This window comes from Chrysochloris asiatica, unplaced genomic scaffold, assembly GCF_000296735.1.
Source record: "Chrysochloris asiatica unplaced genomic scaffold, ChrAsi1.0 scaffold00038, whole genome shotgun sequence".
Taxonomy (NCBI): domain Eukaryota; kingdom Metazoa; phylum Chordata; class Mammalia; order Afrosoricida; family Chrysochloridae; genus Chrysochloris; species Chrysochloris asiatica.
This window is the reverse complement of record NW_006408556.1, coordinates 9,573,278-9,599,223: the sequence shown is the minus strand read 5'-3', so window position 1 is coordinate 9,599,223 and position 25,946 is coordinate 9,573,278. Positions and strand designations below refer to the sequence as shown.

At 40.7% G+C, this 25,946-nt stretch overlaps 1 protein-coding gene and 1 pseudogene across 1 annotated transcript in view; both read left to right on the top strand.

Annotated features, from left to right (window-relative positions):
- KIF6 (kinesin family member 6) overlaps positions 1 to 25,946 on the top strand; it is a 512,465-nt gene that overhangs the window by 244,745 nt on the left and 241,774 nt on the right. Inside the window, exons 11-13 of the mRNA XM_006860583.1 lie at positions 19,441 to 19,546; positions 20,490 to 20,631; positions 25,469 to 25,687. Of these exons, the coding sequence (XP_006860645.1) occupies positions 19,441 to 19,546; positions 20,490 to 20,631; positions 25,469 to 25,687 (467 nt within the window). The remainder of the gene's footprint in view (positions 1 to 19,440; positions 19,547 to 20,489; positions 20,632 to 25,468; positions 25,688 to 25,946) is intronic.
- LOC102833756 lies at positions 15,968 to 16,326 on the top strand (annotated as a pseudogene).

The window sequence follows — 25,946 nt, the reverse complement described above, 5'->3', positions numbered from 1 at the left end:
TGCTTGTTTTAATATCAGACAGTTTCTGCAAAAGTAACCACAGATGATAAAACTCAAGAATGTAAGCCAATAATGAAATTCCTCACAGCCCAAGTAATCATGGAGGCCACTAACCTAGGAGGTGGTTATTAAGAAACACACAGACAGATCCTAATTATCCTTACTAGCCACCCTTTAGGCTGACTTTCTAAAATTCCCTTCGTTTTTCATTCTTATCAGCCCAAGAGAAATAAAGGAAATGTGTGGGACTTTTTGTTTGTTTCAGTCAGTGTTTTGCAGCACCATGGTTCTCACATGGCTTCCCGTGAACATGCTCCGCCTAGCTTTATAAACAAAAGCTATCACCATCACCTACTCTTTGGCACTCTCTAGATGGCCCTGTCTTGCCCACACAGAGCCTTCTTTCTGGGTTTTGAACCTCTAAAATATCATGTTTCCATATTGAGTTGGAAAACCAGAAGTTCGACAAAATTCATTTCTAAAATATTTGAGTTCGATATTAATATTTTAGCATTCTCAATAGTCATTTCTTGAGAAGCATTTAAGGACTTAAACTCACTTTCATAAATATTCCTTGCAAAGAATGCATAGGTCTGTAAGAGGTTAGTCTATAGGCCTAGTTTCGGCTATCAATTCTCGGTTGCTAGTACCAGGTGCCATTGAGTTACCCCTGACTCATGACAAGCTCATGTCTGTTAGGTAAAGCTATATTCAGTATGGTTTTCAATGGTTGATATTCGAAACCAGATCGCCAGGTCTCACTTCCGACTGGAACCTCCACGTTATCATTTGCAAGTGAGTGCATTAACCATCTGTACCACCCGGATTCCTGATTCTGGGTCAGTTCATCTTTCTTCATTGTTATGCCTCATCTTCTGACTAAGGTGAGCTTCTCCTTAGCAGGCACCCTGACCTTGCTTTCTGGTTTGAGTGCTAGTTGTTAAGTGCTATTGAGTCGATTCTGACCTATATGGGGTTCCAAGGAGCAGCTGGTGAGTTTGAACCACTGACCTTAAGTCCAGTGGTTTATCCCACAGCACCACACCAGGTTTGAATGGTGGTCTCTGCTTATTGTAAAGCAGCTTAACTGCTCAGTTCATAAGGGCCGCGATCAGCCTTTTAAGGTGCAGAGATTTTCTCCGTCAGTTTCACCAATCAACTGTTGTTTTTGTTTGCTTCATTTTTGCCTTAGCACTTTTATTCCTGTTTGTTTGTGTTCAAATCTATACAAGGCAAGAAATTTTAGAAGATTGGACTTGAATCAGAAAATTTTCAGCCCCTAAAACATCTGCTTCCTCAACCCAACCACAAGGGGATACAGGGTGTTAGGATGGCAGTAGAAGTTTTGGAGTGGGGCTGTAGGATAAACACTAGGCTGCTAACCAGATGGTCGGTGGTTCAAACCCACCAACCGCTCTTCAGAAACCCTTTAAGTGTCACTATTAGTCAGAACTGACTCGACAGCACTTACATACAACAACAGGCTGGCAAGGTCAAAGTCTCAAAAATTAATTAGTGACAGAGTCTGGCTCCTGAAAATGTCCTAGTGTTCTAGTGCTGCTATGACAGAAATACCACAAGTGAGAAATTTATTTTCTCACAATTAATGATGTTGTTGTTGTGTGCCACTGAGTCAGTTCCAACTCATGGCAACTTTGTGTAGGATTTCTGAGAGCAGCTGGTGGATTTGAACTGTTGACTTTGTGGTTAGCAGTGCAATGTTTATCCTACAGTGCCACACATGAGGACCCCACAATTAAGGATAAAGTCCAAAATCAGAATACTGGCTCTAGGCGAAGGCTCTCTCTCTCTGTCTGCTCTAGAGGAAGTCCCTCATCTCTTTTCAGCTTCTATTTCTAGGTTACTTGATGGTCACATGGATTTTATCTTCCCCTCCATTTGTCCTTGCTTACTTTCTTGCCTAATCTGCTCTTGTATATTCCAAATAAGATTGATTTAAGACACACTGTATAAGAGAATATTGCCTCATTAAAATAACAAAGAAAGTTTGTTCCCAAAGGGGATTATGACTACCGGAATACAACCAAACCTACTACCATAGGGAGTCCTAGTGTGGCACCATAGGATAAGCTCTCAACCTCAAGGTCCGTTTGAATCACCAATTCTGCTGTTCAAACTCTCCAGTCATTCCTCCAGAAACCCTATACAGGGTCACTATGAGTCAGAACTGCCTCCATGGCACTTAACAACAACTGCCATTGAGTCATTCTAACTCAGAGTGACCTTATAGGGCAGAACAGAACCACTCCATAAGGTTTCCAAGACTATAAACCTTTAAGGGGACAGATAGCCTCATCTGTCTCCTAAGGAGCTGCTGGTGGGTTTGAACAACTGACCTTGCAGTTTGCAGTCCAGCACTTAACCCACTGTACCACCAGGGTTTTGCAGCACATATTTTGCAAGGATACAATGCAATCCAAATCAGAGAGTTTGGGTCTTGTAAAGGAGATAACTACTGAATATCTAAAATCTAAGCATAAAGTCTTACCTGTCACAGAGAAGTACGGGGGTCACTGAAGTGAAAAGAAATGACGTTTGACTATGAAGATCAGGGATGAGGTTTTGCAAACACATGAATCACAGCAAAATTTAAAGAAGCAGAGTTGCACAGCCAGAACATCTCAATAAAGGGATCATATGAGCAAAGCTTTAAGTCTGGTTCCTTATTTTACAGATATAAACAGACCCAGAGCAGTGATGTGACTCACTAAGCTAGATTTCTATCAAGTTGTACTGTTGCCTGAGAAAGTCCATCTTTACAAATTCTGACCAGCTAAGAATCCTGGTGTGGCACTGTAGGATAATGCACTGAACTGCAAAGTCAGCGGGTCAAACTTACCAGCCACTCCTTGGAAACCCTATACAGGGTCACTATGAGTCAGAATTGACTCAACGGCACTAACAACAAAACAACAAGAGCTCTAAGAGGCAGTCCTGGTGTGGCACTGTGGGTTAATGCGCTGGATTGCAAGGTCAGTTTGAACCTCAAGGTCAGTGGTTTAAGCCCCCCAGCCACTTCTCAGAAACCCTATACAGCGTTGCTATGAGTCAGAACTGACTCAAAGGCACTTAACAACAACAACAACAAGAGTTCTAAACAGTTTTATAGCTCTCTAAATTATTCACCTGCACTTTTTATTCTCTGCCTTGGACCTAACATAACTTTATTTATTACTAAGGAATGAGTTACTGGTCAACAGCAGTTGTTGCACACTCTTGTGTACCTGCAATTCACACCCACAGACTATCTCCAAGCTAGAATGCCTGCAGGCTTTCAGTTTAGGGTTTCCAGATTAAGCAAATAAGAACACAGTCTACTTAGTAAAATCTGAATATTAGATAAGCATCTATATTTTTTACTATAAGTATGCCCAGTGCAATATTTGGCATCTCTGTTTTAGCTTCCTTTATAGGATCTGAGTTTTTTTTTGCCTAACTTCTATGAATTGTTGTTGTTAAGTGTCATCACTGTGAGTCGGTTCTGACTCATAGAGACCTTGTGTAGGGTTTCCAAGGAGCAGCTGGGGTGGGGTAGGGGGGCTGGCGCGGCGGTTGAACTTCCAACCTCGTGGTTAGCCGTACAGTGCTTATCCTAAAGTGCCATATGAATAGTTTTCTCTTAAAGCAATTCAATAATACTTACGGTCATTTAAAAAAAAAATTACAATTGAACATTGCCTCAAAGTTTTTGAAAGATCAAAATCCAATGGAGGTTAAGATGACTGGACTTGGATGTGTTTGGTCATCTTTATGCAAGGGTGCTTCAAAAAGTTCATGGAAATATGGAATGAAAAGATAATGGAATTTCTGATACAATTTGATGAACTTGACCTACACCTATGAATGCAGTAGCTCAAAGGAAGGAACAAATCTCTACAGCGAGGACCATTCCCACCCCCTTCATACACAAAGTAGACAGCCACGGGTAACTTGCATATTGGCTACCAGAAATGGGGGGGGAGGGGGGCTACAAAGGCAAGAAGTGACTGACTTACAAGATTTCAAGAGGGAGCCTAGATCCAGAGGGCGTGAAGGAAGGTAGAATCTCCACTGAGTAGTATCCAATCTGTCTGGGCAGGGCTGATAAAAGGAAATGGGGATACTCTTGTGGTACAATAGTGAATACTTACTATCAGGACTGACTGTGAGGGTTGGAAATGTAAAGGTAGAAGTTTTGTAGCAATAGGAAGGGAGTGGTTGACTTTGCAGTCCAGGAACGGAGGTTCCTGGAACCATCAAGGGGGAAGAGCAAAGGGCAGGATCCTACCCAGAGAAATAGTGACACCAGATACGGAGGCAGAGATGATAACATGGAGAGACGGAGCAGCTCTAGACCCAGAGAGGGAAAGGTTTTTGTGCTGAAGACCAGGCAAGCTTGTGGGGTATACCCTTTGGTTGTTTGATGATGCATGAAGGGATTGTAGCCATGGCAATGAAACAATAGGATGAATGTAAAGCTAGTCTTCTTCCATGTAAACTAGCACATAATCCACAATAAAACATTAAAAGTAAAAAAAAAAAAAAAAAAAGATAATGGAATTTTTCTAAGAACATTTTGAAGCACCCTTGTGTATCCAATACCTGGCTGAAGGTCGGCAGTTAGTAAACGTCCTCTGTGTAAATGTAAGAATTAATGAATGAGAAAGCATATTCTTGATTTTTATTCCTTATATTCTTTGAAGCTCCTTTAATGCAATGGCAAATTTAAGTCCCGAATATAGTTCTTTTCTAAAGTGACCTGGTGGTAGAGAACTGAGAAATAGGCTGCCACATTGTCAGTGTTTACCAAAGTTCCCACAACACTGAAAGAGGAGAGATGCCAGTAATCAAGTATTCTTTGTTTTTAAAAGTATTCACAGTTTTTTAAAAAAGATTATCTGCTACCATGGTTCTGAATTCACCACTTTGGGATCTTAAACGTACTATTCCCCGCTTCTCTTGATGGCTGGCTGTGATGAACTAACCTAAACTTTGTGGGTTAAGTAACCCAGAGGTCATTGAAGGCTAATGTACCTCATTCTCATTTTATAAGCAGTCAGACCTCTGAAATCATTCTTGAGATATAATTCACTACAGATGACGTTTATCCACTTTGGTACAAAGTGTTTTTGGTCCTGACACTACATTTTGAAGATATTAAAACCCAAAACTAAAAACGGGGTCTACAGCTTGTGTTCATTATCCTTGGGTAGTTTATGGAAGCATTAGAGTTCTTAAGACATAGTTATCTAATATGATTAAAAAGGCCTGTCTCCATTTCACGACTGTTTCTCTATTTTAGTGATTATTGTATTCTCCAAAAGCTTAAGTATCTTGGGTTCCAATCACCAAAGAAGTAAATATTAAAAGCAGATAATAGTAATAAAGAGGAGGCATGACTGGCAATTCCATCCATTAGAGTATAGTTGACACATTGGACTCTTTGGGCCTAGACAACGCTTTCAAGTCCAGATAGTTGATTCTAAATGAGAAAATCTTGAGTGTGAAAACATAAGGCGCATACTGCTTCATTCTTCCAGTTATTTAATGCTTTCTCGATGCTAATATTCTTTGCTCTATTGACTTTTGTGAGCTTCAGGGAATTCATTTAAAAGAGGGAATGAGACCCTTCATCACAACCAGGAATATCTGGTGTTTCTCTCTTAGTTTTCCCATAAACTTTTCCCGGGAAAGGTTCACATATATGTATTTATATACATATATATATATATATATATATTTTTTTTTTTAAAGACTTCCTGAAACAAATGTTTGTCCTAATTACAGTTTTATATGGTTTATGCCACTTAAAGAAAACCCACAGTGTGAAAATGTGCACTTATGGAAATAATAAATTACAGCAATGCCTAACACCTGGTTCCCCATGCCCTACACAAGGATGAATAAACAAATGCAGGAATAGCCACCAGCCACTTTAATAGGGACCATAAAATACGTAATTAGATCATATTGACAAATCAAACCCGTCTGGAAGCAACAGAAGGACCAGCTTTGGGTTTCAAACTGTGGATTCAATTTCAAGGACCTAACAGCAAACAAGATGTCTCCTATAGCCCTGTCTAACATACATAAGATGTAATAAGTTATAGTTTTACATAAATTTTTTGTTATAATTTAAGTTTGAGAGTTTTATATGTTTTTTTATTTTACTTTGGCATTATAAGGATCTTAATTTTTTTTTCCATTTTATGAAAGATTCTTGTTTGTTGTAGACAAATGATAATTGGAAGATTAAAGAATAAAAAGATAGAAATCATTTCTAATTTCACCACTCAAACAGGTATTTGGTTGTAATTCTTTTAGCTTTTCAAAGGATGCATAAGAATATGTTTTTTAATAAAATGAACTCATACATTATCTACTGTCTTTTACCCTTTTCTCACTTGATTGTGGCATCTTTTCATATCAAAAATATGTGCTTCTTCTCCAGGGGTCCATACTTAGGCTGTTGAGGATTTATGGACTCCTCCTGGTGTGGTGCTTTAAGTAAGCACTTAAAACCCACCAGCTGCTCCTTGGAAACCCTACACAGAGTCACTATGAGTCAGAACCGACTCAACAGCAACTAACAACAACAACCCACCAAAAGATCATACACAAAATTCTGTGAGTTGTGTGCATATGTGTATCTTCTCTGAAAAAAAATTGCATTGGATTATTTATTTGTCTTACTTTAAATTTTTTGGATAGCTATTGGAAGGAATTAGAGCTCTGAGTCTTCCCTCTCATGAGCACAATAATAGTTCAAGTGTGTTCTTGTCCTCTTTGTCCCCCTCTGTGAATGTGCACTGTTCTTCACTATCTTAAGAGTGATAGCGACCCTATGTACAACAGAAAGGAACAACGCCCCATCCTGAACAGTCCTCACAATTGCTGTTTGAGCCCATTGTTGCTGCTACTGTGCCAATCCATCTTGTTGGGTGTCTCTTCCTTTTTTGCTGTCCACTCACTTTACCAGCGTGATGTCCTTTTCCAGGAACTAGTCCCTCCTGATTAGATGTCCTAAGTATGAGAGATGAAGTCTGGCCATCTTGGCTTCTAAGGGAGCATTCTGCTTGTACTTCTTCCAACACAGATCCGTTTGTTCTTCTGTCAGTCCATGGTATATTTAATATTCTTCTCCAACACTGTAACTCAAATACACCAATTCTCCTACAGTCTTACTTATTCATTCAACTACTTCTTTGTTCATAGTAGTTGGAAAATATGGCCTTGGTGATAGAAATGATGCTGGAGATCACATGACAGAATTTTGCAAGACCAATGACAATAACATCTTTATTGCAAAAACCTTTTTTAAACAACATAAAAGGTGATAATATACATAGACTCCACCTGATAGAATACACAGAAATCAAATTGACTACATCTGTGGAAAGAAACAGTGAAAAAGCTCCATAACATCGGCCAAAACAATGCCAGGGGCAGACTGTGGAATAGCCCATTGATTGCTCATATGCAAGTTAAGGCTGAAGTTGAAAAAAACTAAAACAAGTCCATGCAAGCCAACATATGACCTTGGACATATCCCATCTGAATATAGAGATCATCTGAAGAGCATATTTGATGCATCAGACACTAAAGACCAAAGTGGTGGGATGACATCAACACCATCATACAAGAAGAAAGCCAAAGGTCATTAAGAAGACAAGAAAGAAGGAAAAGACCAAAATGGATGTCAGAAGAGACTCTGAAACTTGCTATCAAGCACAGAGATGCTAAAGCAAATGGAAAACATGAGAAGATAAAAGATCTGAAAAGAAATTTTCAAAGGGCAGCTCGAGAAGACATAGCCAAATAACATAATGAAATATGCAAAGATCTGGAGTTAGACAAGCAAAAGGGAAGAAGAACATATTCAGCATTTCTCAAGCTTCAGTAGCATCAGTTCTGGATCATATGGTACCTCTTGAAATTGTTGATCCTAGACCAGTTCGTTTTGTCAGTGACTCTGTATTCTTTCCATCTTTTTTTGATGCATTATTTAATATTTTGCCCAGAGAATCTTTCAATATTGTAACCTGAAACTTGAATTTTTTTCTTCAGTTCATTCAGTTGAGAAATTCTGAGCATGTTCTCCCCTTTTACTGTTGTAATTCAGGTCTTTGCATATGTCATTATTATTCTTTTCTTTGTCTTATTGGGTTGCCCTTTGACATTTTCTATTCAGCTGTTTTACTTCATCATTTCTTTCAGTCATTTTAGCATCTCTACATTCAAGAGCAAGTTTCAGAGTCTCTTCTGACACCCATTTTGGTCTTTTATTTCTTTCCTGTATTTTTATTGACCTTTTACTTTCTTCATATATGATTTTCTTGATATCACCCCAACTCTCAGGACTTTGGTTATTAATGCATCAAATCTGTTCTTGATATGGTCTCTAAATTCAGGTGGGATATACTTAAGATCATATTTTGGCTCTCATGGACTTGTTTTAATTTTCTTCATCTGCAGCCTGAACTTGCACGTGAGCAATTGATGGTCGGTTCCACAGTCTTCCCCTGGCCTTGTTTTGTCTGATGATATTGTGCTTTTCAGTTATTTTTTCCCCACAGATGTGGTCAATTAGACTATTGTGTATTCCATCTAGTGAGGTACACGAGTGTAGTTACTGTTTATGTTATTGGAAAGGTATTTGTAATTAATCTGTCATTGGTCTTGAAAAATTCTGTCATGCATTCTCCAGCATCAATTGTGTCACCAAGCCATATTTTCCATGTGCTGATCCTTCCTCTTTTTTTTTTTCAATAATTACCAATGCATCTTTTTTTTAACATAAGTTTTTATTGTGAATTGAGTGATAGTTTACATGGGAGAGCAGTAGCTTTACATTCATTCTATCATATTTCGTTTCATTGCAATGATTTCAGTCCCTTCCATGCATCATCATTCAACAGAATTTGCTTCCAATTCCTCTGTTTTTGTTATTGTTGTTGTTGTTTTGGGATGTGCACCGAAGCACTCAGAAATATATAACCACTCAAACAACCAAAGGGTATACCCTACACGCCAGTCTCCTGGCCACCAGCACACAGCCCATCTCCTTCCTTAACTCTAGAGTCCCCAGCCGCTCCGTCTCTCCACATCATTGTCTCTGCCTCCATCTCTGGTGTCACTGCTTCTCTGGATAGGGTCCCGCACTCTGCTTTTCTCCCTTGATGGCCCCAGGGTTCTCTGCTCCTGGACTGCAGGATTAACCACTCCCCTCCTTTTGTTAGAAAACATCTACCTTTACATTTGCAACATTCACAATTAGTCCTGATAGCAATTATTCAGTTACCAATGCATCTTGATTTCACGGTTGATCAATTTCAGATTGAAGAAGTTGGTAGAATTTTTCAATTTCATCATCATTGGCTTTAGTGGGTGATGAATAAATTTGAATAATAGTGGTATTAAACGGTCTTTGTAAGCATATGGATATTATCCTATCACAGATAGCATTGTACTTCAAGACAGATCTTAAAATGCTTTTTTTGATGATGTATCTGATGCCAATCCTCTTCAGTTTGTCATTCCTGGCATAGTAAACCATGTAATTGTCAGATTCAAAATGGCCATACCAGTCCATTTCAGTTTACTAATGTGTAGGATTTCGTTCGTTGTTCATTTCATTTCATTTCTGATGACTTCCAATTTTCTTAGATTCATATTTCATGCAATCTAGTTTATGATTATTAATGGATGTTTGCAGCTCTTTCTTCTCATTTTGAGTTGTGCCACATCAGCAAATGAAGGTCCCAAAAGCTTAGCTTTACTTGAGTACAGGTAAAGTGATTGATGAAATGATAAAGCAAAAGAACTGAGCAGAAAGTTTCAATGGGCAACTTGAGAAGACAAAGTATATTATAATGAAATGTGCAAAGACCTGGATGTATAACACCAAAAGGGAAGAACATTTCTCAAGCTGAAAGAACTGAAGGGAAAAAAAATAAATAAAAAAAAATTCAAGCCTTGAGTTGCAATATTGAAGGATTCTCTAGGGACAATATGGAATGATGCAGGAAGCAGTTTTGAAGTCAGCCCTACTTTGAGGAGGCAGCACTTCCCCAGCCATATTTTGAGTTTCTTCTAACCTGAGGAACTCTTCTTTGGGCAATGTACCAGATGATGTTCCACTGCTATTCATAAGGTTTTTGGTGGCTAACCCTTCAGAAGTAGTTTGCATCTCCTTCTTCCTAGTCTGTCTTAGTCTCAAAGCTCTGCTAAAACCTGTCTGTCATAGGTGACTGTTGTTGTTAAGTGCCATGGAGTTGGTGCCAACTCATAGAAACTCTTTATATGGTTTCTAAGGAGTTATTGGTGAGTTTGAACCACCAACATTGCAGCTCAAACTGACCTGTGGTCCAGTGCTTATCCTACAGTGCCACACCAGGACTCTTGGGTGACCCTATTGGTATTTAAAATCCCGGTAGCATAACTTCCAACATCTCAACAACAGATAAGTTACCACAGTATGATAAACTGGTAGGTAAGTGGTGAAAAATATCTTTAATGACTCTAGAAGTTTTCAGTGTTTTAAATATTATTTCCAAACTTGTTAGTTAAAAAAATCCTTAAACTGAAATGCATGACCATGAATACATTTTCTTATAAATGCATCATATCTGCACCATTAAAGGTGATGAGCCAGTCTGGAATGTGATTTGGACTTTTCACATTTGCTATTTCAAAACACTAGAAGTATTAAGCAGTTGTTAAACCCTGCATTTGGAGGTATCATATAACTGTGCTTTTGTGGTAGTAAAGGAAATATGCATTACTCACATAAATCCTAAAGGGAAACTCTACATAGGAATTTCCTCTGCATCACCCAAAAGATAAACTTTCTGGCTCCTTACTGCTTTTAAAAATAGCTCATTCCAATGAAGTGGGTGACATGAACTCAATTCCTGGCACATGAGGGTCTGTGTCTTTCACTTACTGAGATGGATTGGGGGAGTATAGAATGTGTGTTATTCTTGTCAGAGACCAGTGGATTCTAAATAAATAAATAATCTGGAAGGAACCACCTCAAAACCAATTGGTAATAGTTCTTTGAGCAGAATCTAACAACAACAACAACAAAAGCCATGGAACTAACAACACCAAGAACTGTTCATGAGTTTTCTTTGGTGATGTTGGCACAGTTTCAGCATTTGCTTTTTCACATCCTGTAGATCGTTGTCTTTACTAGTTAGCTTTCAGCATCATAGCAGCACACAAACCACCACAGTACAAGAAACTGACAGACTACTAGTAGAATTTCACTTCATTGTTGTTGTTAAGTGTTGTCGAGTGGGTTCCAACTCATAGAGACCCTGTATATAATTTCTGAGGAGCAGCTGGTGAGTTTGAACTGCCAACCGTGTCAGTGCTTATCCTACAGTGCCACACAAGGACCCCAGAACTTCACTGTTGCTCATGCTGGTAGTGTGTGCTGTAGATTCAAGCCCAACTCCTGGCGACCCGGTATAGGGTTTCCAAGGCTGTGCATTTCTGTGGAAACAGAAACCTTCATCATTCTCCCACAGAGCACTTAGTGGATTCAAACTGATGACCCTGTGGTTAGCTGCCCAATGGGTAACCCACTACCCTATCAGGGCTTCTTGAACCTCACTATATGACACTGTAGGATAAGCTCTCAACCACAATGTCTGTTTGAATTGCAGGGATTGTGGTTCAAACTCATCAGATGTTCCTCGGAAACCCTACACAGGGTTGCTGTGAGTTGGAAGTGACTCGACAGCACTTAACAACAACATAGTATATTAAATACAGTGCTTACAAGATTGGATTTTGATCAGCCTACTTAGGTTTGAGTTCCAGCTGTGTCATTTGCTAGCAGTGTGGTCTTAGACAAGATATTTAACCTCTCTGTACTTCAGTTTCTCTATGATATGGAGGAAATAATAATACGAAATAGGGTTGTTGTGAGGATTAAGGAAGTAATGCTCGTGGATAGCATACAAGAATAACATTAGTGTGTGCTCTATCATTAGTTATTGTTAATGACACTAAGCATACATGGTCTATTTATTTAGATGATTCAACCTAAATTGTCATGAAAATATGGCTATATACATAACTTGAATTTTTGACAAGAAACATAGGGAGCATTAAGAGAGGAGTAAAGTGGTCTTTCATTCTACTATGTGTCCCACTATGAAAATTTGTCATGTAGAATGGTTGGGTACAGGCTGCCAGAGAGAGCTCCTTAGCAGTCAGTTTGGTTAAGATAATTCTAGATAATTCTACACATAACACACCATATGTGTCACAACCACTTATTATCAACCAGGTAATGTGCTCAGACATACATGACTTATCTATGATATTTCCTGTCCTGATGGACCAGAATGGAATGGTTTACATTTGTATTTCTCCCCTCCTAGGGTTATTTTTCTTCTTTTCTCTAGTGGAAGTGAAGAAAAAGTAAAATTTCCTATTGCCTTGGACTCTTCCTAAAGAACAGACTTGTTTGTACTCATTTGGCCTCTAGGAGAGCCATTTCTGGTAAACAGTTCTTCACCGTCCAGCAGGCTTCTGGCAGCTGGGCTACCCCTCAGTGGGAGCAGTAACTAGGTATGAACTTGGGAACTATTTTTGGAGAAAGGAAAATGCAGGGAATCTGGGGTCAATCGTTCATTCCAAACTACTAGAAGAGTACATTGGAAACATCTGAATTAAGCACTTTTCCCCCCTGCATTTTAATTATTAGGCCAAGTCCTTACTTGATAAGAAAATAAATTCAATAATAAATTAGATGTATGAAGGGAAGAACAGACATTTTTTCTTATCTGTGAAGCTCTGTGGACTCCAGAGCTGAGAACAAAACTGCATGTCAAAAGCCCTGATCTTCATTCTTAATCATGTGCTCTAGAGTAATCAAGTCCCAGGAAAAGTAAAGCAGTCCTGGACTTTCACTTAGGCAGACATTTTTAACCATTTCTTTAGATCATACTCCTGGTTCTTCCTGTATCCTGTTAGGAAGCCCGAGATCCAGAGAGTACATGAGAGATGGATGAGTGCTGAAATATACACAATTCATCACAGTTTTCACCATTTAGTCAAATGTTAGGTACTGTTGAGTCCATTCTGACTTATAGTGACCCTGTGTACAACAGAAACACTGCCCCATCCTGTGCCATCCTCAAAGTCATAACTATATTTGACAGTGTGACAATCCATTTTACTGAAAGTCCTCCTTTATTTCCCTAACCCTCTACTTTTACCAAGTAAGATGTCCTTCTTCAGGGACTGATTCCTCCTGATAACATGTCCAAAGTATGTGCGACCAAACTTCACTAACCTTGCTGCTAAGAAGCATTCTGGCTGTGATTTGGCCAAGACAAGATTTGTTCTTTTGGCAGTCTATGGTATTGCATTCAGTATGCTTCACCAATACCATATTGGAAATGCATCAACTCTTCTACAGCCTGTCTTTTTCACTGTCCAGTTTTTACATGTATAAGAGGCAATCGAAAATCAAGGCTTGGGTCAGGCGCACCTTAGTCCTGAAGGTGACATCTTTGCTTTTGAACACTTTAAATGGGTCTTTTGCAGTGGATTTGCTCAATGTAGTACGTCATTTGACTTGCTCACTGCTGCTTTCATGGATGTTGATTGTGGATCCAATTAAAATGAAATCCTTGTCACTCGTTTCTCCATTTATCACGTTGTTCCTCATTAATCCAGTTGTTAGGATTTTTGTTGTTTTGTTTTTAATATATGACTACTGAAAGCTGTAGTCTTTGATTTTCATCAGTGCTTCAAGTCCTCTTTGCATTCAGAAAGCAAGGCTGCATCATCTACATACCTCAAGTCGCTAATGAACCTTCCTCCAATTCTGATGCCACATTCTTCTTCATATAATCAAATTATTGCTGTTTTTGTTAAGTGCAGGTTCCAACTCATAGCAACTCTGTATAGATTTCCAAGGCTTTAAATCATCATGGGACCAGAAAGCTTCTTTTTCTCCCGCAGCGTGGCAGTGGGCTCAAGCCACCAACCTTGTGGTTCAAAGTCCAGTGCTTATCCTATGAAGCCATCTCATATAGTCAAATTGTTGTTGTTGTTGTTGTTAAGTGCCATCAAGTCAGTTCCGACCCATAGCAACCCTTTATAGGGTTTCTGAGGAGTGACTAGTAGGCTTGAACCGCTGACCTTGTGGTTTACACCGACCCTGCAGTCTAGCACTTTATCCCATAGTGCTACTCCAGGACTCCTTTATATAGTCAAAGTTGGTGTTGTTGTAAAGTGCCATCAAGTCAGTTCCAATTCATAACAACCCTGTATAGAGTTTTCAAGGAGCAACTGGTAAGCATGAACTGCCAACCTTGTGGGTCAAACCGACTTTGCAGCCCAGCGCATTAGCCCAAGCACCACAAAATAGTGCTATACTATTGTGCAGAACAGAAATCTTGCTGAATAGCAAAAACTCAATGTTTTCTTGTGAACCAGGATTCCACTTTGCCTTTCTTCAGAGAATACATCTAGTATATGCATGCGTTAAGGTCAAGCAGTAGTTAGAATACCACCTGTCTGTCAGGCTGTTATACTGTGATGGCTTGCATGTCACCATGATGGGTGAAGCTATGACATTAGTATTTCAAATACCAGCAGGGGCACATATTGTGAACAGGTTTCAGCGAAGCTTCCAGACTAACATAGAATGAAAGAAAGACCTCATGATCTACTTCCTAAAATTAGCCTACGAAAACCGTATGGGTCACAACAGAATACTGTCTGAATTACGTGTTCCGAACACATCGTCAGGAAGGGTCGGTCATTAGAGGAGGCCACCATGTTCGGTGAAGTAAAGGGCCAGAGAGGGCAAGGGAGACCCTTGGTGGTGTAGATTGGCAGAATGGGTTCACTAACATACTTGACCATTCCAGCAGTTGTGGGATGACATAGCACTGGAGAACTTTGTGTTCTGTTCTACATATAACACTATCAGGAATCCAAATCCACTTGATCTCATCTGTCTATCTATACAAGGCATCCTGGTGTGGCACTATAGGATAAGCACCGGACTGCTAACCACACGGTCGCTGGTTCAAACCTACCAACCACTCCCTGGAAACCATATACATGGTCGCTATGAGTTGGAAATGACTCAACGGCTTTTAGCAACAACAACGGTCTTTCTATACAGGAGAAATTATTTTATGAAAAATAATGAAATACAAGAATAATGAAAAACCAAGAAGGAAGCTTCTATTAACGGTTGCTTTACCCTAATATTATCTGTTAGAAAGTTTATGGGCACTAGAAACCACAAAATAATATCACTCCAGAGAATGGGTATATTTTAGAACTCATGGTGCTTCCTGAAGTTTCAGAATTCCAGTTAGGTATTCAGGGAAAATACAAACAGAATATGCCGTTTCCGGCGGCCCTCCTTCAGGTACGCAATTTGCGGTGCCCTACTGGTCTGGTAGCGTAGTGGTTACGAATCGGGCTGCGAACCTTAAGGTCAGCGGTTCGAAACTACCAGCTGCTCCGCGGGAGAAAGATGAGGCTTTCTACTCCCGTAAAGATTTACACCCTCGGAAACCCTGTACAGGGTCGCTATGGGTCGGAACCGACTCGACGGCACTTAACAACAACAACAACTGGTCCACGAAAGGAACTCTGGTAGCGCAGTGGTTACAAACCAGGCTGTGAACTGTAAAGTCAGAAGTTCGAAACTACCAGCAGCTCCGAGGGAGAAAGATGAGGCTTTCTGCTCCGGTAAAGATTTACAGCCTCGGAAACCCTGTATAGTGTCGCTATGGGTCGGAACCGACTCGACGGCACTTAATGACGACAACAACAACTGGTCTACGAAGGGCTCGGTGGGAGGGTGGCAGTTGGGTAGGGTGTACCATGCAGCCTTGGGCAGCTGCCAACTGTGGGCAAACTTTCCACGCGTGGGCGACCTGGCTCAGCGCTTCGTCTATAGCTGGGAAAACGTGTTAGGATGCCGTCCTGTACCAACCTGGTTACTGGGATTCCCAGTAGTAAAGTGAAGTACTTGAGGCTCTCCAGCACAGATAATGGCTACATTGACCTCCAGTTTAAGAAAAGTCCTCCTAAGATCCCCTATAAGGCCATTGCACTTACCACCATGCTCTTTTTGATTGGGCCTTTCTTATTATTATAGGCTCCCTCCTGCTGGCAGGCTATGTAAGCAAAGGGTGGGCAGATCGGACCATTCCTGCCCCGATCAATGGCATCCTGGTGTTCCTGCCAGGATTCTACCACCTTTGAATCGCCTACTATGCATCTAAAGGCTACTGGGGATACTCCTAGGATGACATTCCAGACTTTGATGATTAGCACCCACTTTGTGCCAGAGAAGAGTCATAGATGAGAATGAATCCAATTTAAGACATGGGGCCGAAACTAGCTAAGGGCTAAGGTACTCTGTAGTTTGCAGATGTTTAACAAAGCTATGGCCAGATCATATAGGTTTACCCCCAAGATGTTGACTGAGCTTGCAGGTAACTAATTAGGACATGCTTTATTTTTCATCTCCTGGACCTGACAAAAAAAAAACTTTGACAAGTGTTTCCACATGAATCTGTATCATGGAAGAATAGTGACGTTCATTGTATGAAGAAACAAGAAGCTATTCTGTAGTGGAACGTGTAGCCACCGTCCCTTTTAGAGTTGAACATTTCTTTTAAATAATTATCTTTGTCCTTTTGTTCTTGTGGCAAATGGAAAAATGCATTATGTATTTTTTTTTAAAGTAATTTATTTTGAAGTTAGTTAAAGTATCCTAACCACTACACTTACCTGTAGCTTTGTGTTCAAGTGGATGTAACACACGAAAATCTAGTGGGACACTAGATTGGTAAAAATCAAACATCAGTGTGACCACATGTAGCAGACATTTTTTACTTGCTTATTTACAGCACTAGGAATTTTTAAAACCTCCAAACAGATTTTCAGAGAGAGCTTCAAAAAGTTCTTGGAAAATTCCATGATTTTTTAAATGCCATTTACCACAAACATTTTGAAGTCGCATCGTAAACATTTTCTTTGTTCACCATTTCTGACCTGGCTCACTGAAAGGCTGGCTACATGTAATTTGAGCCATTCTTTTATGTCATGCCTTCCAGGACTGGATCTTAGGCAGTTTCCTAATGAAGAATAAGTAGTTATTATCTGGAGTTTTACACCTTATCATTAGCTGGAGATCAGAAGACAGCCTAGATCACCACAGAACAATCAAATTCCATTTGATTACGTTTCCTAGCTTGCAAAAGTGGCATATTCAAAAGAAATTAAAATGTCAAATTCTAAGTCTCAGACTTAAGATGAGTTAACTTTCAACATATTTCAGAAAACCTCTTCATGACTCTGTAATACCTTTGATCCCAGTATGCAAGGCTCCCATTATTTTTAGACAATCAGTGCTGCTGGTCAGAGACTCTGCCGCTCACTCATTCTTGGACTCTGAGGTTTTGGATGTGGACAGCTAGAAGACTGGTAGTGCCTTCAACTGAGATTTAGAAGGTTTTGTGGGAAAGATTGTTAAATTTTGGATGCAATTAAATTTAAAATGTCTATCCACGGTACTTAACAACAACAACAACATTTGACACCCAAGTGGAACTGTAGTGTAGGCAGATCTTGATGTACACACTGGACTTCAGGAAGGAGTCTGGACTGGAGATACATACTTGAGAGTCAGTGTATGGATAGTACTTAAAAGTCGGGAAACTGGATAAGCTCACCAAGAGAGGAAGTGAGTGTACATGGAGAAAAGAAATAGAGGGACGAAGAAGGGGGGTGGTCTGCGGTAGTAGCCTCCAAGGTTAGGCACATTTGGTGATGGGAATCCAAGCCTCTCAAATGCTTGGGCCTTGGCAGTTAAAGTATGAGGAGATCTATTATAGATTGGTTATTGTTTACAAGGCTTAGACTGGAGGTTTTGGCCAAACCAAATTATCAGATCCTTTTTATAAAGGTAATGATGCTGCTGGTTAAAAAAAAACAAAAAAAACAGAAATAAAAGATTATAAAGTGAAAAAATATATATATACCACAATTCACAATAAAAGCTTTAATAGAAAAAAAAAGACTATGTTGATTTAATGTCCATCATGAGAGAAACAATAGTCATAATTGCTATTGTTGTTAAGTGCTGTTGACCTTGCTGTTCAAATCCACCTTATAGTCCAGTGCTTATCTTACAGTGCCACACCAGGACTCCTGTGGATATTGTTGTTTGTTGTTGTTAAGTGCCATCAAGTCGGTTCTGACCCATAGCGACCCTGGATAGTGTTTCCAAGGAGCGACTGGTGAGCTTGAACTGCTGAACTTGAGGTTAAAACCGACTTTGCAGTCCAGGGCCATACCAGAATTCCAGATGTAGGGGAGAAGAGGGGAAAACACAAGATGAATAAAAGCCAAGATTGTTGTTGTTGTTAAATGCCATCAAATTGATTCCGCCTCTCCTGGCAACCATGTACAGAGTTTCTGAGGAGTGACTGGTGGGTTTGTACTTTGTGGTTAGCAGTCCAGCACTTATCCTACAGTCTCATGATTTTTACAAACAAATGGGTGGCTGTGGTTTGTACACAAGTTCTAGAATGCAGAGATAGAACTACATAGTAAGCACAATACAAAGCTGTAAACTGAATTTCAGAGGAGAGGGGTTGAGATGGTTACTCCAAAAGGATGTGGTTTCTGGTTTGGTTTTGTTTCCTAATAGGAAAAACATAATATCACTATGAGCTGAAACAAAAAAGCCAGCATAGAGAGGTGATGAAGAGAAAGGGGATGATGAATCAGGTGAACCCTGGAAGAAGCAGGAAGAGCCCAGGCGGAGAGGTTGGCCTTGAGAAGGAATGGTGAAGCAGAGACACTCTGGGGAGAAAAACAAGGAAACTGAAGGAGCCTGCTTGCAATAGCTTTGACTTCCTCAGTCTAATGAGAAGCTATTTGGTTGACCAAGGCTGAAGGAGAAGTGGTCGTCTTAGGTGTTGTGGAAAATTTGGGGATAGCCATTGTGAAGAATATAAGTCAACCGGAAATGATGAAAAGATTTGGATGCATCACTGAGGCTGCATCTCCTCAATTTCTAATGGGACTGATAAAGACAGTTTCATGACTTCCTTCAGCAACATGGCAGTCCGGCACAGAAGCACAGCAATGCAGTTTGGCTAGAATGCGTGGGCTGTAGAAATCAGATAATCCTGATATCAAAATCTACATATGATTTCATTAGAAATTAGTCCAATAACGACATCATTACCTACAGATTTCACTGTATCAACCTGTTGCTTTCTTCTTAAATTTTATATTCAAGTCAGATGACTGTATTTCCATAAAGAAGGGGGAAACGTATCCTATACTTGAAATGCTAACAAATTAAGACGGGCTGTGAGAATTTCTCAGGTTACTAGCTCATACTTGTCCTCATGCATTGTATATTTTCAGATTGGAAAAACTGATAACATCCTTTTTAGAAGACCAAGATCCGGAGAGTAGACTAGAGGTCGGTGCAGATATGCGTAAAGTTCATCATTGTTTTCATCATTTAAAGGTAAATTTAAACATTTCCTCCAATAGAAGCCATATTCAAAAAGCTGGTTTTGTTTGGGGTTGTTGTTGTTAAGTGCTATAGAGTCGGGTTTCAACCCATAGCGACCCTGCATAGGTTTCCGAGGAGCAGCTGGTGAGCTTGAACCACTGGCCTTGTGGTCCAAGCAGACTTTGCCATCCAGCACATTAACCAACAATGCCACACCAAGACTGTGTGGGGTGGGGGAGGGACATTCAGAGATCACGTGTGTGGAGCTAGGTCTCAGTTTGCACAAAGCTGGTCCCTCATTTGCCGATAAATAAGCTGAGACCCTACACATCTCAGTCTTTTCCTAGGAATCTCTGCCTGCTGCAGAGAAGCTCTGTGCTCAGACACCACTTCTTTTGAAAAGATCTCAAAATACCTGTGTCCTAAATTTCTTACAACAGTTGTGATTTATCCATAAAATTTCTCAGGTTTTCTCTGCCCATGGTTTTAACTCTTCTGAGGATGCATTCAGAATATAATTACGTTTTCCTTCTACAATTGTATTTTGCATACTTCACGCAGATAATGAACATTTATTGTGAGTCTCCTATGGCTCAGGAATAGGACAGGAAAAGACAGAGACAAGTGTGACTAGGGCAGTGTGACTGAAGTAATAAGGTGTCATGGGGAGAAGAGTGAAGAAACTAGCAGAGGAGTCAAGAGGAGATCATCTTCGAGTAGGGATTTCCGAGTTAGGGTCAGAGAAGTGAGAGTGGAGAGTGAGAAGGAGGAAACAGGAGAAGAAAGGGCAGGCTGTGTGGGAAGGTAGACCAGGCAAAGCATCTGCACTGTTAAGACAGAAGGCATGAAAGGCAGACTTGCCTGATGTGTGTGAAAGGAGCAAAGACTCATGAAACTAGGAAAGGTGGAATCAAGTTATGGGTTATGGACACTAAGCTCTTATTTCACCTTCTAGAAACTGTTGAATGATAAGAAGGTCTTGGGGAAGAAAAGTCCAGTCTCCGCTGAAATCAAAGACCAAGACTGCCAAGAACCATTCAAAGAGGAAGAATATAAAAAGCTACAAGACATTCTAAAGCAAAGAGATAATGAAATCAGTATCCTTTCTAAAATGACAAGATGCCAGCTTGAAATGGGAGTGGGCACATTTAAGATATCTTCCCCCAGCAACACCACCCAGCTCCCCACCTTGCTCCAATTCACATGGCTTCTTTCCAGCTAGAAGTCAAACGTACCTCCAGCAAGCAAAATGTAATGGCAAGCGAAATATAGAGTTGCAAGGAAAGAAAAGAATAAACAAAACACAAACTTTATTTTGTTGTTGTTGCTGTTGTTAAGTGCCTGCAAATCAGTTCCTACTGATAGCGACCCTGTATTGGGTTTCTGAGGCTATAAATCTTTATGGGAGCAGAAAGCCTCATCTTTCTCCTGAGGGGCAGCTTGTGGCCTCAGACTTCTGACCTTGTAGTTCACGATGCAGTGCTTATCCTACAGAGCCAGATATAACTGAGGACAGCCAAGGAATATTTCAGTTTATTAAAATGTATGGACACTTTACATAATCTCTTAATATTGGATTTTTAAAATATACTTTTTGATTGCTCTGTGGTGGTGGTTTTACTTTAGTCTTGAGATAGTAAGTTAGCTCTCTATGAGAGGGATGGTTATCTTTAGCTAACTGACCGGACACCGGGCTGACTGCAGCCTCACCGTGGCCCAGAGCTTGTGGCTGACGTGTGGGTGAGACTTAAAATGATGACTGAAAAGTGACAAATGGTATTTTAGCTTATGAAGAGCAGAGAATTATTTAACTGTAACTTTTATTTAAAATCCAGATCTATGGCTTTGGGCTCCACATACAAATGCTCCCAGATTTGGAAATGAGTCTTTAAGATAGAATCCTTTTTTGCTCTGTTGTTGTTAAGCGCTGTCAAATTGATTCTGACTCATAATGACCCTGTATGGGGTTTCTGAATAGCACCTGGTGGATTTGAACCACAGACCTTATGGTTAGCAGTCCAGGGCTTACTCCTACAGTGCCACAACAGGACTCCATATCATGGGTGCAGAAACTATTGGCCACGTGTGGGAGCTCTCCTTCTGGCTCTTCAGAGGAGATGGTTAATTTTAAGGGGCCCCTGTTACACTAGGTAGATCTCAGGACTCCCCTATATTTCTTCAGTATAATTTCTTACTTTATCTTTTCAGCCTCTTGTAAAAGACTTGGCATTGTCATTACATTTGCAGACTTTAAACACACACACACAACTGTTTTGGTGACTTCTTTACAAACTTTTTTTTTTTCCTTTGCTCATTTTACAACATCACTAAAAGGCATTTTAGCTTCAGCTGTTGTGCCAAATGCATGAAAATAACCTACATGTAGGAAATCCAGTAATAAAGAGATAAAAACAAAGCAAATGCCAGGTGGGCACTCTGCCTGATTAACTTCAGGCTCTCATTAAGGTTGAGGCTCAGCAGACCCTGTCTGTCTGGAATCAAGTGAGTTGTAGCTGCTTTGTTATCCATGGCCAGTAATCGTAGGTTGGACTGTGAATTACACTCCCACACAAGCCCTTGTCTATGAGGGTCGTCTACAAGCATTGTCACCCCGTCATTCCTCTCTCTTACCCTATCCATCGCCAGGGATGGTCCCAGCTTGCACCTCAGTCCTGGCCCCAGCCCAGCCTGAGTTCTAGTGCTTTTCCTGGCCTCAATTTTAGTCTAGGATGTCACACCCTAAATACTCCTACCAACTTCTTAATCCCCTCCTAGGTTTATGGAAGCTTGTGCATATAGAAGGGGTGAAATGAGATATGGCAGAGAGAGAACAGGCCAGGCTTGTTCATACATGTTTATTTTTTTAAGGAGACATACATTGTCTCCCTTTATTACTAGGGTCAATCCCAGGTGCCACTGTACATGTGAGGCTATTCTCAATTCTTTGACGACTGAATAATCCAAACATGGTTCCGTGTAGCTGAGACTCATATTCTAAATGATATTGTGTAGGAAAGCATGGTGGGAAGAGTTCTGAACTTAACATTCAAAAACCTGGATTAAAATCTTAGCTCTTCATACATTATAACTATAATTGTTGTTGCTGTTGAGTCGGTTCTGACTCATAGCAACCCTGTATAGGGTTTCTAAGGAGCGACTGGTGAGCTTGAACGACCAACCTGCAGCATACCAGGAATCCTTTTTAGTCATTAGCTTGAGATAAACGTAAGTTTTGGAATAAGTCAATCTTACTGACTTATTAGTCAAAGATCAACCACTGGTCCTTATTCTCAGTTTACCCATTATCTGCATGAGGATATTTTCCATTATATAACATTCTATAGTTTTGGTCTGGCGCTGTGGGTTAATAATGCGCTGGACTGCAAGGTCAATTTGAACTGCATGTCGGTGGTTCAAGCTCATCAGTCACTCCTTGGAAATGCTACGAAGGGTTGCTATGAGTCAGAACCGACTCAAGGGCACTTAACAACAACAACAGCCCTGACAAGAAAGGTTCCTGTAATGTTAGTAACTCAGAGTCAGGTTGAAGGTCATTATACATCTTACTTCATGTAACCCAGAGGTGACAAGAGGAATGAGAAGATAAAGCTACCAAAAAACAACAACAAAAAAAGTAGTAATACTTGAGCTCAACAAGAGATAGTAATGCAACCAAAATGGCAGTGAACAACATTAATTGTTCTTCTTGGAAAGGGGCTGAAATGGTGGCATTGCTGTCATCGATAAATAAATCTCAGGCACCCCATAACCAAACATGCCATCCAGTACCCATTACAGGGCTTGGCACAGCCAAAAGCTGAAGTGAATGACCTTGGGGATGAGGAGAAGTCAGAGGAAAGGTGGAAAGAAGGAAGACTGCCGAAAAGACAGAGTTGTAGTTTGATCTTTATGAAATTTCATTGGAGCCCTTTGCTTCTCTGACTCAGACTCTCCTGGGCTTCCCGGGATATGTAAAATAAAATCCAAACTCCTTGCTCTGGTTGACAGGGCCCTCCTTGCTCTGGTTGACAGGGCCCTCCTTGCTCTGGTTGGCAGGGCCCTCCACGATGGTGCCCCTGCATTCCCCTCTGACTTGATGTCTTCCCCATCCAGCTCTTGCATGTAAAGCTCCAGGGACAGCGAGCTATGTGCTGTTTCTGTTACAGGATTTCTTGATGTCTGCACTGCTATCATTTTAGGCTGCATAATTTCATTGTTGTGAGGGTTTTCCTATGCACTGTGGGATATTTAACAGAGTCCCTGACTTCTACCCACCAGATGTCAGTAACCCTAACCTCCCTCCATTTGTGACAGCCACACGAGACATTGAGCTCATGGTCCCTGGTGGGAAAACTGCCCCATTTTGTGACCACTGCCAAACCCAACTCTCATGAGGGCTTGAACATAAGCCATTTCCTCTGACTGGCTCCTGCTGGTCACTCAGTTCTCAATGTAAATGCCACATTTACAAAGGCCTTTCTTGAGCACCCAAGGTAGAGTAGCCACCCAGTCACTCTGAGCCTTTTAAAAATCAGCTATCTAGAACAAGTCCTGGTGTGGCGAAACATTGGATTGCAAAGTTGGTTTGAACCACAAGGTAAGCAGTTCAAATTCACCAGCCACTTCTCGGAAACCCTGTTCAGGGTCGCTAGGAGTCAGAACTGACTCGACAGCACTTAGCGATTTGTGTCTGTGTGTATAACCTGCCCTTCCCTGGTAGAATGTCTGCTTGTTGATGTAACTAGCCACCTGCCTCTTCTCTGCCCTATCCCCTGTGCCTAGAATGTTGTTGTTCGTTGCTATCCAGTCAATTCTAACTGCTTCACAGGGCTTCCAAAGCAGTACCCTTTGGGAAGCAGATGGTCGGGCCTATCCTCCAAGGTGGAAAAACTGTAAATTCAAAGGCAATGGAAATTTTCCATGGACTTTTTGAAGCCCCCTCATGTGTGCATATATGTGTACAAACAGAGAGAGACATGTGTGTGTATAATAATTCAGTTATTTTCAGATCCACTTGGGACCAGAAGTACTTTGAGCCTGAAAGGAAAGTGAGATGCAGCCGTATTTGAGTGGGCTCTGAATAAGCAGTGTGTGTTAGACATGCACGGGGAGGGGCTGTGGCAGCACACTCATCACCACATTGTCACCAGGGTTGATCTGCCAGCTGGGTGAATTTTTCCATTCTCCCTCTCCTCTCTGCCACCTCCTGAACAGCTAGATGCTCAGCCCAGGGCATTATCTTCCATATCATGAGATGGCTTAACTCACAGCTCCATTGCCCTCTGAGAGCTTCTCAGTGTTCATATTGCTTTTTATAAATCCATACAACTTTTAAAACTTAACTGGGTTAAACTTAGAACAGGCTTTGGGGTTTGAGAATTTTTCATCTAAAGGCGCTGCTTTGCATGACTAGTAACCTCCTACATTGTCCATTACTGCATATATGTTTGGCTTCAGAAAGTTGAAGACTTCCTCTAATTGGTTTTTGTTGTTGTTGTTAAGTGTTGTTGAGTCGATTCCGACTCATAGCGACCCTGTACAGGGTTTCCAAGGAGTAGCTGGTGAGCTTGATCCACCGACCTTGCAGTTCAAATGACTTTGCAGTCTGACACATTAACCCACAACACCCCACAGGGACTCCAAAGTTTCTCTGGACTCTAGAAACTCACCATTGTTATTTAATGTTGTCAAATTGGTTCCGACCCATAGCAACCCTATATAGGGTTTCCAAGGAGTGGCTGGTGAGCACAAGCCACTGGCCTTGTGGTTCAAACTGACTTCACAGTCCAGTGCATTAAGCCACAGTGCCACACAATCTGTCTTTACCACATGCCAAATAGCAAACCTTCCTTGGAATATTAATCTCATTTGAATATCAGTGTAACGATCATTATCATCTAGCATGAGTCACTAAATCCTTAAGTCAAGTTCCAGATATTTTGGTCAATATGTTAAAAAAGGAAAAGAAGAAAACTCAGGATGCCCTTGACATACCTAGTATGGATAGACGTGCATTTCGACACTCACAGAGTGCCCCCTTCCCACCTGGGAACCAGGTGGAGAACCAGAGGACATGGCTAACCTCCGCTTCCAGGCAGACCCCGGACGTCAGCACTTACCAGCACAGATCCAGTTTGCTCCACAATAAAACAGGTCAGTGGACTACATTTCCAGTCTTCTGCTTTGTCAGTCATGGAGTTCAATGTCACATCTTTCAGTGTTAAATGTGCAGGGGAAAAAGCTCTCGCAATGTATTTGGTAGAATCATTTTTCATAACTATCACATTTTTAAAACTTTTTATTGTGAATTGAGTGAAGGTTTACAGAGAAGATCATCACTTTCACATTCAACAAATCACACACTTTGTTTCATCTCAATGATTGCAATCTCCTCCCTGCAACAACAGCTGTC